General features: G+C 42.6%; 1 protein-coding gene across 2 annotated transcripts in view; it reads right to left on the minus strand.

Moving 5' to 3' along the window:
* Window positions 1–6,648: 6,648 nt before the first annotated feature.
* LOC106587329 (ubiquitin carboxyl-terminal hydrolase 10-like) overlaps window positions 6,649–17,565 on the minus strand; it is a 32,493-nt gene continuing 21,576 nt past the window's right edge. For both annotated transcript variants that reach the window (XM_014175613.3, XM_014175612.3), the window contains 6 exons: window positions 17,215–17,314; window positions 16,826–17,003; window positions 15,199–15,364; window positions 14,121–14,265; window positions 12,949–13,014; window positions 6,649–10,040 (listed from right to left, as the gene is read on the minus strand). In XM_014175613.3, coding sequence (XP_014031088.2) covers window positions 9,853–10,040; window positions 12,949–13,014; window positions 14,121–14,265; window positions 15,199–15,364; window positions 16,826–17,003; window positions 17,215–17,314 — 843 coding nt within the window. In that variant the 3' untranslated portion in view covers window positions 6,649–9,852. The remainder of the gene's footprint in view (window positions 10,041–12,948; window positions 13,015–14,120; window positions 14,266–15,198; window positions 15,365–16,825; window positions 17,004–17,214; window positions 17,315–17,565) is intronic.

The raw sequence follows: 17,565 nt of genomic DNA on the forward strand, positions 1-17,565 counted from the left end.
TGAATTGTTCACTTAGAAATCAGAGCTTTAGCACTATAAAAGGCCACAGATGAGCTCTCCTGTTTTGGAGGAAAATGGAAGTCAATGGTGAAACAAGAGCAAGAGGTGAAGGAGTGAGAGGAAGAGGAGGAAGAGGAGGATGAGGAAGGACAGTTGCCTCAGATGAGATCAAGGCCACATTGATTGACCACGTGCTCAACCATGGATTGAGTATGAGGGAGGCTGGGCAGAGAGTTCAGCCCAACCTGAGCCGCTACTTTGCATCTATGATCCATACATTCAGAAATGAGAACCGGTAAGTTACCTACCATCTACACTATGCTCTTTATGTATGTATACTGTAGTATACTGCAGTCCAACATATCAGTAGGCCTAAGAAAGTACATTATTTTAGCTTACTGTAACTAATCATCATATTTGTGGATCTTCTGCAGAACTGAGAGACAGCTATGGTGGAAGACACTGGCTGTTCACACCAGAACAGGAGAACGATGTTGAGAACATGGTGGTGGCAAACAATACCATTAGACTACGAGAAATCCAGAACCACATAATTGCAGACACAATATTCAATAACATTCACCAGGTGGGCTTGTCTACATTGGACCATGTATTACAGCGCAACCAAATCCGGATGAAACAGGTCTACGGGGTGTCATTTGAGCGAAACTCAGAGAGGGTTAAAGAACAGCGCTATGAATATGTGCAAGTACTATACTGTGAATTTACTATCATATCAGCACTGTATAGACACATTACAGTACTGTAATCCAGTGTATTGTACCTCGCCATATTGACTGCTCTAGGTCTATGTCACATATTCTCTTGTCTGTTTCAGAGTCGTGGAGCTGGATGCCGCTGCAATTCAGCGCGTTTATATTTACATTGATGAGGCTGGCTTCAACCTAGCCAAAAGAAGGGGACGGAACATTATTGGCCACCGTGCCATTGTGACTGTCTCTGGACAGCGTGGAGGGAATATCCCCACGTGCTCAGCCGTTAGCCAGCAAGGCGTCCTCCATCACCATGCCAACCTTGATCCCTACAACACCGCCCTTCTCATCACATTCCTGGACACACTACATGGCATCCTCATTCCAGCCGAGCAGAGGGCTGGACCAGAGCAGCTTAGGTATGTTGTCATCTGGGACAACGTGAGTTTCCACCAGGCTGCTCTGGTCCACAACTGGTTCATCGACCACCCACAATTCATTGTTCTATACCTCCCACCATATTCCCCATTCCTAAACCCAATTGAATAGTTTTTTTCGGCATGGCGATGGAAGGTGTATGACCACCATCCCCTCGCACGCATGCCTCTTGTCCAGGCAATGGAGGAGGCATGTGGTGAAGTTGATACGGGGGCTTTCGGTGGCTGGATCCGTCACTCCAGAAGATTCTTTCCCCTCTGTTTAGCCAGGGAGAACATCGCTTGTGATGTAGATGAGGTGCTGTGGACAGACCAAAACATTAGGCAGGATGGAGCCTAATGTATTTTTTCCTACATTTTGTATGTGTTTTTGTATTTTTGTATTTAGAGTTTTGAAACAATGAGCCACTATCATTTTTTATTTTTGTACAGAAAACCCATTCTTACTGAATGTTTTTCCTGTTTTTTTCCTGTTGGGTCTGGAAAGTGTTACATATAAAACACAAGTGTTCAAAAATACTGCATTTTGGAAATAAATGACAAAGTTTTTGTTACTGTATGGCATTTGTGTGTGTCCATTTATGTATATTTCAGAGGTATACATTAATGTAACAATCTTTTACAACTGGCTACAGTGTAACACTGAAAATGCAAAAGGTATAAACCTACTAATGGGATATTCATAGTAGGTGTTTTGTGTTGAGCACATCAGCGTGTTGGTTTGTAGACAGATCTATTCATGACGCGCGTGTCATTTTGATGCAAAAAAAAATAAAAAACATTTTGGAAAGAGATAAAACAGTTTTGAATGCAGTGTCTGCTTTTGCTAGAGATTTGTAGAGTTTAGCATTTTGTGTTTGTGGTTTTGTGTTTCGAGATTTGGGAAAATGGCCCAAAGATTCAGCAAACATGTGCAAACAATTGTGGAAAACTAATATAGTTTCTAGTCCTGAGAATAGGCTCGCATGTTATGAGAGGCAGAACAGCCATTTACACTCAAACCCTCAACGTCAGAGGGTTCTTTTCAACACAATGAATGGTGGCATGAAAAGAGGGTAAAGTCTAAACCTGTTACCGGTATACTGAATAACTTACATTGAACATTCAATCTCTACAGGCTTGATGGTTGTGTGATTTATGTCCACCAGAGGGTACTGTTCCCTGACAGCTGTGGGAAGAGAGGTGGACAGAGGAAGAGGATCTCTTTCAGAATCAAACTTCAGATAGAATTGAGTCCTTACAGATTTAATTCGACGGGGGGACTATTCACATCCTAGACTGTATCTGGGGGTTCAAAGCCAAATGAGAAAGGTGACTCAAACATCCTCCCATCTGTGTCAGTTCGAGCACTGCTCTTCATTATCATGCAATCCAACATGGACCCGGAAATCTCCAGCGTTTCCTAAAACTCAGGTAACAGGATGCCAACCATGACCTTGACTGAATGGGCCTTTGTCCAGGTGCCACGCTACACTGAGAAGCACAGGGGGGGGGGGTTCACATTTACCTCAGCAGTATTTCAGAACACCCTCCTGCTCCACTCATACCCCTGCTCTGGAGTTTATTTGGAGGGGGGAGATCCTTTGAATCCTGGTCGCCACGGTTTGTTTCCCTAGCGACTAAGGGGGACACTATGTGGAATCCCTGAACGGGAAACAATGAGATGGTGAGGGAGCTATGTAGCCAGAGGGGGAGGGAGGGAGGGAAGGGGTGAATGGGGGTAATGGGGTACACAGTGTGACTGAACCAAATGAGACTGGGTGAATATGGGTTGTTCTAATAGAACATGAAAGATGCTCCACATACACTAGATAGGAAATAAGACATCCATGATAGTTTAGGCTGGGAAATGTAGGACTGCAGCATATGGGACTTGATGGTGAACAAGAGGGTGGGAGTATCACAGAGAGCAAAGTGGAAAGTCTCTTGGGGCTCAGCCACTGGAGTGAGGAGCCAAGGGGGCTATAGGGAGAGGTCTGCGTAGCTGGAGGGCACAGGGACCATCACAGCACCAGAGGAGGGAGTGCATGCCTGGGATTCCAGTCTCAAGCTCTATAGTTTGTTTGACTGGGCCAGGATAGTCCTGTGCCAACACACAGTGGAGGGGGCAAAAGTAACCGTTACTGCTCATTACCATTCAAACGCAAATTACTGAATTGTATATGCTAAACCACAGAAACATTTTCAACAAGAAACTTTATAACTATGTGATTCCCCCTCCGAGTTCACTGGTTACTACAGACAGTAAATAGTTGTCTCAAATTGCATAGTTTTCTGGAGCCAAGAAAAATGATTCGGAAAATAAGGACTGTGGTGGTTAGGGGACAGGTTTGGGGAGGCTATGGTGTTGATATGGATGTATGTAACCACACACATTTTTTCTAGGGGTAGATTAGATTTCTCTCCTGCACTGCATCTCTCCATCTTCATAAAGAATGGGGGAGTTTGCACTCAGCCCCCATATAGGAGAGTTCTGAACTTCATGTTCACTCAATGTTCTAAGCACTTCTGATTCAGCCATTCCTCACTAGACCATCTCTCCTTGATGGGTCAAACCTCTGTGGCACAGGCAATGGTGCTAGTTTTCAAATCGTCACAGGTAATGTTAAAGTATCTCCTAGAAGGTTCAAGCGTCACTTTACAACCCCTACCTATATGTTAAGAGTAGCCCCTGTTTTCGGTGTACATTCATGCCAGGGTTTGCACTGCAACATGCCCATTACAAATGACTGGCTTTTAAAAAATATGTGTTCTGGCTATAAACATCCACTCATGCCATAAAAATGGAAGAGATAAAACAAGCTCCCTTACAACCTATAATTCTCTCCGTGTGGCTGAAAGAGACACTTCTCTGAGTATATAGGTGGTCCATCACTGGGTGCCCAGGGCTGTAATCCCCCCCCCCCCAGGCCACGGGCCTATAAAGAGGATCTTTAGCTGTGCTGTGACATTAACAAGAAAAATACCACACTTAATTACATGTTCAAGTCTGAGAGCAAAACCTGCACCCCGCATCCCTGCAAAAAGCCAAATTATAGCAAGAAAAACAGAGGGGGAAAATCCTTCACTGGCAAAATCTGAAATGATGGGCCTGCTTGTATAAACCAAACAGAAGCAAGCTCACTTCCCTGAACCAGACTGTAGTCAGGACACAGAGGCAGCCAGCTTGACCACAGTCCTGGTCAGGGGGAGAACAGCTACAGCATACTGTAAATACTGCACATCATATACTGTAGGTGAAAACGAAATGAGGAATGAGACCATGGGTGGTTATTTCTAGGTACCGGTAGACTACAATATAGGTGATTATTAATATATTGGCTACAATACATGCAATATATACAGTGAGGATCAGTTTCTACTTCATTTCATGTTTGTCAACCTGGTCTCAAAGCACTTCGTATTATTCTGTACGTGAATCCGAGACAACATATTAAACTAAATTGATTAAGTTTCGTATGGTACATATTAATTTATGGATGTCCATCACCCATTTCGTATCATATGTCAAGAATTACAATTCGTATTATATATGTTATGAATTTGCAAAATGTACAATATTCTACGCATTTGATGTGTTACGAATTCTAGCTAGGTGGCTAACATTAGCTAGGCTAGGGGTTAAGTTGAGAAGTTAGGTTAAAGGGTTAAAGTTAGCTAAAAGGGTTAAGGTAAGGGGTAGGGTTAGCTAACATGCTAAGTAGTACGTAGTAGAAAAGTTGTTAATTAGCTAAAATGCCAAAGTTGTCCATGATGAGATTCAAACTCACAACCTTTGGGTTACTAGATGTACGTGTTATACGCCCATCAATCCACGCCGACCAACCACCCTACTTTCGTTTTTGCCTTAAGTAACCATCTGTCTTACGTAACCATACTAGAGGTCGACCGATTAATCGGAATGGCCGATTAATTAGGGCCGATTTCAAGTTTTCATAACAATCGGTAATCTGCATTTTTGGACACCGATCATGGCCGATTACATTGCACTCCACGAGGAGACTGCGTGGCGGGCTGACGACATGTTACGCGAGTGCAGCAAGGAGCCAAGGTAAGGTGGTAGCTAGCATTAAACGTATCTTATAAACAATTAATCTTAACATAATCACTAGTTAACTACACATGGTTGATGATATTACTAGTTTATCTAGGTTGTCCTGCGTTGCATATAATCGATGCGGTGCCTGTTCATTTATCGAATCACAGCCTACTTTGCCAAACGGGTGATGATTTAACAAGTGCATTGGCGAAAAAAAGCGCTGTCATTGCACCAATGTGTACCTATCCATAAACGTCAATGTCTTTCTTAAAATCAACACACAAGTACATATTTTTAAACCTGCATATTTAGTTAATATTGCCTGCTAACATGAATTTCTTTTAACTAGGGAAATTGTGTCACTTCTCTTGCGTTCTGTGCAAGCAGTTTGGGCTGCCTGGCTTGTTGTGAACTGTGTGAAGACCATTTCTTCCTAACAAAGAGCATAATTAATTTGCCAGAATTGTACATAATTATGACATAACATTGAAGGTTGTGCAATGTAACAGTCATATTTAAACTTAGGGATGCCACCCGATAGATAAAATACGGAACGGTTCCATATTTCACTGAAAGAAAAAATTTAGTTTGAAATATTTTCCAGAGTTAACCATATTAATGACCTAAGGCTTGTATTTCTGTGTGTTATTATATTATAATTAAGTCTATGATTTGATATTTGATAGAGTAGTCTGAGTGATGGTAGGTAGCAGCAGGCTCGTAAGCATTCATTCAAACAGCACTTTCCTGCATTTGCCAGGAGCTCTTCGCTGTGCTTCAAGCATTGCGCTGTTTATGACTTCAAGCCTATCAACTCCTGAGATTAGGCTGGCAATAATATAGTGCCTTTAAGAACATCCAATAGTCAAAGGTATATGAAATACAAATGGTGTAGAGAGAAAATGTCCTATAATTCCTAACCTAAAACTTCTTACCTGGGAATATTGAAGACTCATGTTAAAAGGAACCACCAGCTTTCATGTTCTCATGTTCTGAGAAAGGAACTTAAACGTTAGCTTTTTTACATGGGAAATATTGCACTTTTACTTTCAACACTTTGTTATTGCATTATTTGAACCAAATTTAACGTTTCATTAGGTATTTGAGACTAAATTGATTTTATTGATGTATTAAGTTTAAATTAAAAAAAGTTCATTCAGTGTTGTAATTGTCATTATTACAAATATATATAAAAATGTGGCCGATTAATCGGTATCGCCTTTTTTTGGGGGTCCTCCAATAATCGGTATCGGCGTTGAAAAATCATAATCGATCGACCTTTAAACCATACTAATTTGAGTATCCCGGATTCAGATTTACTATGTTACGTCAAGTCTATGAGACCAGGCTGTTATTGTGACATTGTCTGTACTAGGGCAGTTGAAGATGTGTAGAGACTACAAATGTTTCTAGTACTAGAAGAAAGCTAAGCAGTCTGACTACACCATTAACAAACAGCTTCGGTTTTCCACAATCTTTTATTTGAACAATAAACAAAAAAAGTAGAATGCTGGAGGATTAAAAGACAGCATATAGTTTTCAGCTTGATATCCCAACACAAGCCCTCAGCAGACAACCGTGTTAGGAAGCACAAACTAAACAGAACGACATCATTGAAGCGATTCGCCAGCACATATCCTGACCATAATCATAAAAAAAAGACTCAGGGATAAAACGTGTACAACAGAAAGCTTTCTGACAGCTTTAGTGTCTGTTTCAAACCATCTTCTTCAAAACATTCTTCAGGGGGGAAAGAAAAACAAATCAAACCAACATTGTCACAATGAGTATCAGATATGACCACATAGCCATCAGCACAATTGCACTAACACTTATAAGGAGTTTTATAATGATCTGAACAGATCAGCTCAATTTCCTCATATGGAATGACTGAGTCATGCTGATTGAATGAATCATGAGCTGTGGCAACAGAACTTATGATGCAGAGGTGAAACCAAAATTAGACAGAAGCATTAGCGCAATTATGAAAGTCAACAGGGTCAATGTGAAGTATCCTTTGGTTTCACTTGGAGATTTTTATTTTTTTACTTTACATACCCATAAGTAATAAGCAAATGACTTGTGGGAACCAAATTCTGCATGGTTTAGACTACAAAATTGCAGTCACTAACATAATACACATTTTTCAGGACAAAATATACAACGCTAATTCATGGGAAGGGAATTGTGTGGGCAATTTAAATGACACCGCTCCAAACTCAATAAAGTATGCAACACAGAAAATGCACATGGTAAGATAACTATTTCCATTAATCAGTTTCCAGTCACTTTAAATAAAAGGGGATACAGGTATATTGAATAAGTCTCTGCTACCATCAGTGAGAGAACTACAAAGTGAGAAATGGGATAAAATAAGCTCTTCCTGTAAGATCTAAAATGCATGCTCTGCTATTCCGATGTGGGAAAAAGTATTTCACACTGCCCCAACGTTCCAGTGGTCAGAAATGGGAACGTGTGAGAGCCGCCTTACAAAAAGACCCATTCCCAGTTGTGTACCTCGCTTTATCTAATGGCCAAGTGTGTGTGCATGTAGTGTGTGTATGTGAGGAAGTGTATACAGTATGTGAAAGATCTTTAGAAAATGGTCTGCTTTGCCCATTAAGGACATAGAGTATACAAGGGTAAACCACAATGCACCAAGCCTTCAGCAAAGTAATATACCAGTTATGTTCTTTTTGTAAAGGATTAAATACAGACAGATTCTGACATTGGTTTGGTTGAAATGTCCCTTAAGATTAAACTATGGATCAAACTTAAAGGAAAAAAAATACAAATATGATCAAGCTAAGAACTTGTCCAATTTACTCATTGTTGTGCTTTACCTTGGGTAATTTCGCTCCAATATCAATTTAGATGCCATATAGTATAATTCTGGGGAAACGATCATGGTATTATTGAACAAATGAAAAATAACATTTAAGCAAACTCAAAACACAATCAATGAATATTAATGAAGCAAAAAGCAAGGTCTCAAACAAAAACAAACATGATTTCCTTTTGTGCGCATTTAATGTGGGGGATTTCATTTCTAGAGCCAAGCAGATGTGATCCCACTTCCCCTCAACATGGACAGTCTCTCTCACTTGAGAGGAACTGCACTCAGCCACAAGAGGAAATGCAAAGGTCAGGTACATTCCCATAAAACTTTACAGACATTTGACTTACAGTTGTCACACTCACTGGGTTGGACTCGTACACTGAGTGGAGATTTGGATTAGAAAGCTTCGCATAGCGAACCTAAGGCAGCCCCCTTTTTCTGGTGAGTTGGGGGGTAAGGGGTCACGTGGCTGTTTCAACTCTACAGAGGCAGGCCGCCTATACATAGATGGAACCTTTAGACCAGAACAGGGGAAAAAATTATAAATGAAGGATGAGGGGGGGAAAGGACAGGTATAAAATGAACAAGGGCTGGTGCTTGTGGTGGAATCTCAGTCTTCACTGGTATCTCTCCAGTGCTCCAGAGTACTCAGAAATCCTTAGAACTAACAGCCACCCAGGGAGCCAAACAAGGTGACACTCGCCTAGATTCAGCTGTCACATTTTTTTATTTATTTTTTACAGTTTTAAATCTTAAAATATCTGCAAGTGTGCATTAGCACATCCACATCTTGTTATTGATCAGATATATTATACGTGCACAGTAGCTTCTTTTTCTATCATCATTTAAATCCTAAAGCGCATTAAAATTGTTTTTAGATAGTCATTCTAATTCTACACCCAGAAAACACAAGGTTCTTTCAAACAAAGCTGTTTAGTTTCAGCACACTGTAGCAGCACCTCTTCTTCTGTCATTTTTTCTATTTTTTTGATGGCTCAAGTTTTACCTAGATTTAAAAGCATCAGGAAAGTGAGGAAGGTGGAGAAGTAAGAAGAGATGGTGGCCATGAAGAGCATCTTGCCTCTGGCGTTAAAGAGACTCGTTCGATAACGATTTGTCGTTTGCTGGTGCTGGGCCTTTTTCGATGCACTCTGGCAAAATTTCAACAGGTGTTTAAACTGCTGCAAATTAATTAGGACAACTCCCCTTGCTAAAAGGCAAAACACTGATTATTTTATGCCATTTTCAACAACAACAAAAAAATGAAAGAAAAAAATGAGTAGATTAACAAAAGAAATGATTACTTCTCTCCAGCAGTCCAACCGGCCATCTGCAGCCTGGTGTTGTAGAGATAGCTCGTCCTGTGGGTACAGTACCCATTGTTCCCAGTCTGAACGAGGCTGTAGGTTCAGAGGCGAGTCTCAAGGTCCCCTGCCCTCAGTCCATTCAACAGTCTAGTCTCTCCTCTCAGCATTAAAAAAACAGCAGTGGCGCACAGAGAAGAGGAAGCCATCACAGGGAAAATATTTTACAACGTGTCCTTTTTCCCTCTAATTCTTTCAAAAAAAGATAAAAGGAAAAAAGGCATTGTTGGAAAAGCTGGCTCTCTGGAAAAGCAGGGACGATGGGGAGGAAGAAGAAAATCTTGCAAGAAGTTGGGCAGTGTTCCTGTTCATTAGTTTGTATGTATGCATGTGTATGTGCACTTGAGTGTGTATGTCTGTAGTGTGTATGTGTAGTTGAATGACTGTAAAGCGAGTGTTCCTCTGAGTGTGCATGAACGTGTGTGTGTGTGTGTGTGTGTGTGTGTGTGTGTGGGGGTGTCTACAGCAGGTCGACGCGACGGTAGTACAGCAGGTAGGCAGTGCGCTCAGCAGTCTGCTTCACCACCTGGTACTGGTTGATGACCTTCACTGCCTGGTCGTCAATGCGCAGCCAGCCGTTCAGACCGATGTGGAAGACATCCGTGGTGTAATGGCCGCCTGTAGCGCTGTTCCCATGGTGATAGACAACTGCGACAGGGACACACAAAATGGAAGCTTTTCAGAGGCGGAAATCAAACTGAAATGAGGAAAAATGCACTTACTATGACATGTGTTTGTCTCACCTAATTATCTCTAGAGGAATGCACTAACTGGATAAGAGTGTCTGCTAAATGACTAAAATGTCCAAATGAAAAAGGCCATTCTGTTATCTGGTTCTGGCTACACAAGGTCAGAGCCAGTAACTAACTACTGATATCAGCTACTTTCTGGAGCACCTTAGGCATGTAGACCAGGGTTGCTAGCCTTACAGAGAGGCCTCCATTTCAGTGTGTTATTAATGTAGGCATTAAATATCATGTTGTAAGCAAACTTCTATTATAATTCTTTCACATATCTGATCAAGTGTCATAAGAATTCTTGGCAATGCATCAATCATGACCAAATGTGGAAACCTAAGTAACTACAGCAGGAGAATGTGGAAAGAAAATAACATTGTCCATTCTGTGCCCGTATTTACAAGCTGGGCTGGCAACACGTGTTCCAAATGGACTTAATGCCCTTAACATGAAACACTACGATACCATGAAGACCACGTTTAAAAGTGGGCTTCGGATTTAAGCCACAGTGACAGTTATTACCAGGCAGAAATAAATCATTAAGTTGAGTAAACATGGCAATCTTGTTAGATCTGTTTGATTTGGACACAGAACTAGATTCAGGCGGTAACTCATTCTTTGTACTGAAACCATAAGCTACTATAGGCAAGGAGTAACATCATTACCCCCCTCATCTGACAACAGATATGTGCAACCACAACTGAATGATTGGTTTAACTGGAGGGAAACAAGACATAGCAGTGTGTACTTGAGACAACTTTTCCCCTAAGTGCATGATTGCATAGGTTCACCTTTTCACTGGTGCCAGAACATTAAAATGGCATGATTGAAGTTTCCAAAGGCACTTCCATTACATATTTACTATACTGTTATGTTATCACATTACACGCTGAGTAGCATGAGACCTTTTCATCAAGACTTTCTCCATCCCATGGGCCAGATGGTCAAAGAGAAGGCAAAACTTTTACCTCCAGGATCTTGCAGTAAAAGATTAACTTCACCGCTATAGCAACAGTTGCCAGGGGTTACTCTACTAACAGCTTTTTGACAAGTGAGGAGTGCCCTTTTCTGCTCTGAAAGGAAAATAAACGGCTGAAGACAATTTACTTCCAAACTACGGGGAGATTAACAGGACCCCCATACCCACAATGGAGGTTGTCTCTGTTTAAACTTGTCAGTAAGGCGTGAAGAGAGGGGAGGAGGGGGCAGGAGAACTACATGCTGAATGAGCTGCTGGAAATAACAGTTAGCTGAACACTGGCCACTCACACCTACACCAGACAGCAGCACAGTGGAGATGTTTTCATTGAGCAGGCAGAGCTCCCTAATGAAGGCCCACTTTTATTCCCTTTGGTCCTGCCAGGGAGAAGGTTATAGGGGTGGGGGGGCAGGGCTGTGGTAAAGTCTGGGGTAATGCTCTAGTCTAGAAAGACTTCCTGGGTCTAGGAAGAAGAGAGGAGTGGGAGACCGTGGTTTTACCGATGCATGGTTACCACAGAGAATGAAACTCTTGCGTCATTTCACAGCTGAGATCAGCACTAAGCTACCTCAAGCATCATTCCACAAGGAGCCCTCTGGAATCATAGCAACTGAACTCTTCACTGTACCTTTCTCCATAGACAAGTCATAATACTGTCCAGTACATTAAACAGGTATGTTTACACTCTAGAATTTGGTAGGGCATAGAGAAATTTGCAGAAACAGCGTTTTGCTCCCACTAAAAGTTTCTAAACATGATTTGAGTCAAACTTTCCTGAAATTGACCCTTCGCTAAGCCCCGCATCCCTTGGTTACTGTTAAAAAAAAACAGACTATACCTTGCTAGTCAGGAAACTTGGGTAGGCTATGTTGTGGTGGACAGTCATTACAATTTCTTCACAGGAACCTGGTAAAATTATGTTTGTAGTGTAGCTAGCCACTAAATGGCTCTGAATTCACTGTCAGCATGCAGTCAAAGCTATAACCACTATTGGAGCTAAATAGTTATTTCAAATCTTATCCTGATGTCCACAGCAGATTCATAACATTGTTAACTTATCTAACTAACATACATTAAGTGGCTAGCTAGCTAGCATTAGCAACGTTTGGTGGTCAATGAGACAGAGCTACCTAACCAGCTGAGCTAGCAAACAATGTAACAAAAGTATAATTTCAGATTTGAAAAACAGGCTCTGTATTTCAGGAATCACAGTACCAAGTATTACTGGTGCACTGCTCTATTAGCCATTTCAAAAAAAATAATGAAAACTCCGTTTTTGCTGTAAGCGTGAGCTTGTCTGAGGAGTCGGACTTGACAACTACTGCTTTCCATTGGTTGCTGAAAATTATTGGGTGTGGCTTAGCGAAGGGTCAATTGAGTTTTGTCCAAAACATAACATTTTTCCAAGAACAAAGTCATGGCTCCGAGAAGTTCAATCTGCTTCTTATCAAAAACACAGTTGCCGAAGCGAGCCTTCCAAGGTAGCTCAACTCAAGAGGATCAATATTATCAGTCACTGAGATAGCATGTGGAGTAAACTGAGTATGAAAGGAAACCTCAGAGCGAGTCCAAACACATCGAAAGAGAATCCTATGAACTATTGAACTTAATGTTTGAATACATCTTATGCTTCCACACACACACACACACACACACACACACACACACACACACACACACACACACACACACACACACACACACACACACACACACACACAGCATAGGGCCAATGCCCTATTACTGCATATAATTGAATGATCGTGACCGTTTGTGTGATACTGTGGGTGTAGGAGGAGATGTGTGTAGTTGATCATAAATCGGTATATACAGTACATACCTGCAAAGAGCCTGTAGGTTCTTTGGCCTTTGAATATTTTACTCCGCACCCCTGAAGAGAGGAGATCTAAGGAGAAACAAATTAATACACTACAGCCACATCACAAAGAGAAACAAAATGTATAAGATATCCCTCAGAGCACCATCAATTATAGTTATTTGGGTCTGTGTGCCATGAAAGCCAGCCCGTCTAAATAAAGGTGGCTATAAAAATACCCCAGTGTAGCGTTTGGTAAATCGTACGCAGAATGCTGGCAGGCTGCCGCTCATGCCAAACCAAAATAAAATGTAGCCTACTTTTTATAATTTATACACCGCAGGAGACCCAACACGCTGGACCCAGTTGACATTGGAACGAGCCAGGGATTCTCTCCACATTCTGATGCTTATTCTGTAAATCTACAGTACTAATATCCTCAAGCTGCTGGGACTTTGTCTGTGGGGATTTGGTAGACGTGCCTTTAGGATTACTTACAGAAACCCCACATGAACCTCCTACATGGGAGAGATGGAAACAGAGGCTCCCTCAGATATTAAGGACATGTTGACCTGACATGGTATTTGGGGGTGGGGGGGGGTCCTCTATAAATATTTCCCCCGTGTGCTGTGGGTTCAGGGCTTGTAGGGTAGGCCGGGCAGAGCAGTAAACATAGGCAGGCTGGCTGGCCAGCACAGGACTGATGAGGTGTAAAGTTGTGTGAGGTTGGGTGTTGGGGCTGAATGAGGAGGCCTTTAACGGTATGAGGTCAACCCTCAAATGTTTAATTTATTTTACCTTTATTTAACTAGGCAAGTCAGTTAAGAACAAATTCTTATTTGCAATGACGGCCTAGGAACAGTGGGTTCACTGCCTTGTTCAGGGTAAATCATCTCCCCCTGCCGCTGATGACGACTACCCAGCATTTTGCCGGCACCCTCGTTTAAATACGCAATGTCAGATAAGTGAGCTACACCCGTGTGTCTGTCCAACTAGGACCCAGACTGTGGAAAGACTAGTCTTTACTGGAATAAGATCAGATGCTGACTGAAATGTGTTAGGAACGATTGCCTTTCTCACCCAGGGTTCAGAGAGCTTAACACACAATCAATAGAGTTAATTCAATAATTGGGGCATGTGTTTTAAGTGGGGACTTCACCCAATGGTTTGTGGAGGCTTTTCAGTGATTCACGTACCTTTGCTGATCTCCAGGTCTACAGGGTAATCAATGTTCTTGATCAGTTTCTGACAGCCTCCTGTCTTCTCAAAGACAAATCTCTTGAGGTGGAGCACCAGCACTGGAGGGAGCTCCTCTAGGGTCACTCTCCGGCTGATCTCAATCTGCAAACACAGGAGAGATTATCAAACTGAGCCAGGGGACGATTTGACACAGTGGCACCACATCAAACAGCTAATATAAACCAGAACAGGATCTCCCAATTTACCCAGGGATTAGACTCTGAACAAAACCAGCACACACCGTCACACAGGCCTACACTAAGAGCCTGCTGTGAGCTTTGATCTAGTCACTTGTGAATCACTGGTGTTTTACACCTTCACTGTCAGAACTAGACTGTGACCCCAACTACCAGCTACTTCTAAAACGATATCAAGGTACTGTAACAACTGTCTTGTAAAATAAAAGCTGAGGTTGGTAAACAACAATGTTGAGGCCCCTACTACAGCTGTCCAACAGATGTTGCCCTCACCAGTTATGTTTCCATACAGAGGAAGCAGGCAAGGCACATTTGTCTTCTTATACTGTGGCTTTAAAACAATGTGTTTTCACCAGGGCAGTCAGAGAGGACATGAAGCATAAACAATGATTTAGAGTCACAACACAGCCCTCAGTTGAAGAGAAACAAGGCCAATGGGAAGACAATCTGTCAGAGTCCAACCACTTCAGCCCATTAGAAGGGGCCCATCAAGGGGAGAGTGCTGTGTGTACTGGAGTGTGCTGCTGAGCATCCCAAATACTCCCGTTAAACGAAACACCACAGTAACAAATATTCTCATTGTCTAAACACTACATATTTTACTTTTAACTGCCAACATGCCCACATCCTTGTTTCGGATTTCAGAAGAAAAACAAATGGAAATCAATTGGATGTTTTCAAGGCAGCATTCAAGTTTGGATCAACATACTTCAACTAATTGCATGTGGGGGAAAAACAAGGCGATTGAGCATGAAATCAGAATGACCAATATGCAAACACATCCAAGCCTTGTAATGGTTTAGTAGTAGCATAGGTGTACTGTGTGTAAGAGCCTTACCTCCTGCTTGGTTTTAGTGGTGTAGCCCTGAACTGACTCCCGTGCCACCAGGGTTTCCAGGGCCTCCTGAACGGTGCGGATCTTCTCTGACTGGATGTCCAGCTGCAGGGTGAAGAAGGGCTGCAGGGTGGCTGACTCCTTAGAGTTCTGCTGGTACACCACCGACCTGCATAGGACAGAAAGACAAATATATCCCACTTCAGACAATGAAATACAATACATACAAAGACATTACACAAAGCTTCATACAGTAATGGGTTTTGAGTGTCTCAACGACATCTTGACCTCAGAAAACAGCATCACAGCTTTGAAGGAAAGTGTATGGGTCATACTACTGATTCTCTCTACATTACATTACATTTAAGTCATTTAGCAGACGCTCTTATCCAGAGCGACTTACAAAATGGTGCATTCACCTTATGATATCCAGTGGAACAACCACTTTACAATAGTGCATCTAAATCTTTTAAGGGGGGGGGGGATTACTTTATCCTATCCTAGGTATTCCTTAAAGAGGTGGGGTTTCAGGTGTCTCCGGAAGGTGGTGATTGACTCCGCTGTCCTGGCGTCGTGAGGGAGCTTGTTCCACCATTGGGGTGCCAGAGCACCAATCTCTACACGTCTCTCCAAACTACACCTTTATGAACATCTCCTCTCCTTCCTCAAATTCTCCTCTTAGTGGCAAAAACTGATCCAAAATGTTCAAATGGCAAAAACAATTCCAACATTCATAGCCCTCTGACAGCCATATGAGTGAAACGGTCATGCTAATCTCTATAAATCATTTCAAACTTGCTCCAATGATTCCCCTCGGCCAAACCAATTACCCTGACTCAAGTGGCTGAAAAAGTGAATGTAGCTGAACTCAGTGGGTATGCATAGTTCAACCCAGACCTTCCTGAAGGTCTGCCCTTATGTTCCATTTACTACTTTCTCTTTTTCAGAGAAAAATAATCATCTGAAGTGATCTTCAGGCCAGGCATGTGCCAGATCAGAACCTCCGAGAGAAGAACCTCAGAGAGCATGTCATTTGGCCCAGGCACACCCTCACAGGTCCTACACTTTCAATGTTGTTTTGTTATTCTTTCTTTGCTAGAGTGTGTCCCACGCCTGGCTGTCCAGGCCACCGACCACAGGCCGGGCCACAATGGCTGTTATTCTGAAGAGTGCTTCTTGAGCAGAGAAAGCCCAGAGCCAACTGGTGGCAGGCCTGTTTGGGATGGCATCCTCAGCTGAGGTTGGAGCTGGGGGCCAGAGGTGGTGCCAGGGCAACCAGCCCAAGGGGGCCCAGAAAAAGATGGCACTATACTCTGTTCTCCTGTCATACCAAGCACCTGCGCCATAGCCAATAAAAAGAAGGGCAAGGACACCACTGGTGCCACAGTTCTGCTGCTGGGCTTTAAGAAAAATAAGCTCTGGGCAGGGAGAAACACTCAGTGGCTGACCATCACTCTGGCTTCATGTGGGAGAAGCCAGGTGTCTTTCCAAGCCTCAGGCTTTTCTTCCAAGGAAATAGTAGTAAAGGCTTTGAGTGCACCAAAACATTGACTTGACTATATCGTCATGAACAATATTACATTTCCATTATAAGCAACACCTCACATGTAAAGAAACTGTGTTACCCTACCGGATGTGTCCTCCGAATATGTCAGTGATAGGGGTGCGGACAAAGTCAGCTTGACGGGTAATGGAGGTCTTGTTTCGGGGGCCCACTTGCTCCCATTCGTCCTCGCTCCCCTCCTCCTTATCAGCAGTATCGTCATCCACACCTGACTGGGACTCTGGGCCGTTGGGTGTGGGGGCTTCTGATCAAGACAGGAGAAGAGACAACTGATTTAGAACCACAGTCAATGGCAATCATAGAGCAGATCCACCTTCAGCAGTGAGGCCAAAGAACATAAGGAAATGATGTGAAATGAAAAGGGACTAGATCAGTTCAGTTCATAAACAGAGAGCACGTGTAAACAGATAATCGTAAGACCTCATGCATCAGATTTAGACCATGGCACTACTTACTCTCTTCCTGAGGGGAGAAGAGCTTTTTCAAAGCCAGCATCTCCTCATGCAGTCCGTTGAGGGTGAAGCCCAGGTACTCCTCCGCATCCTCCTGTCGACCCTGACAGAGAACGCACAACCATCAGCACTAATGAGACCACGGTGCCAAGAGAGCCTGCGCTCTAATGCAACACCACTGACTCAGCTGTTACTGAGCTTCAGGACAGGACATCAGTGTGCACATGGCACAGGTGAGAAACAATCTAAACCACATAGTTAGGGAATGCCTGCCTCAAGAGCCCTCTCATTCCATTTGGAATAGCTTTTTTAATTACACTTCATGTGATTATGAATCAGTAATGAGTCAGCATG

The sequence above is a fragment of the Salmo salar genome, chromosome 11 (genome assembly GCF_965601325.2).
Source record: "Salmo salar chromosome 11, fSalSal1, whole genome shotgun sequence".
NCBI classification, from domain to species: Eukaryota; Metazoa; Chordata; class Actinopteri; order Salmoniformes; family Salmonidae; genus Salmo; species Salmo salar.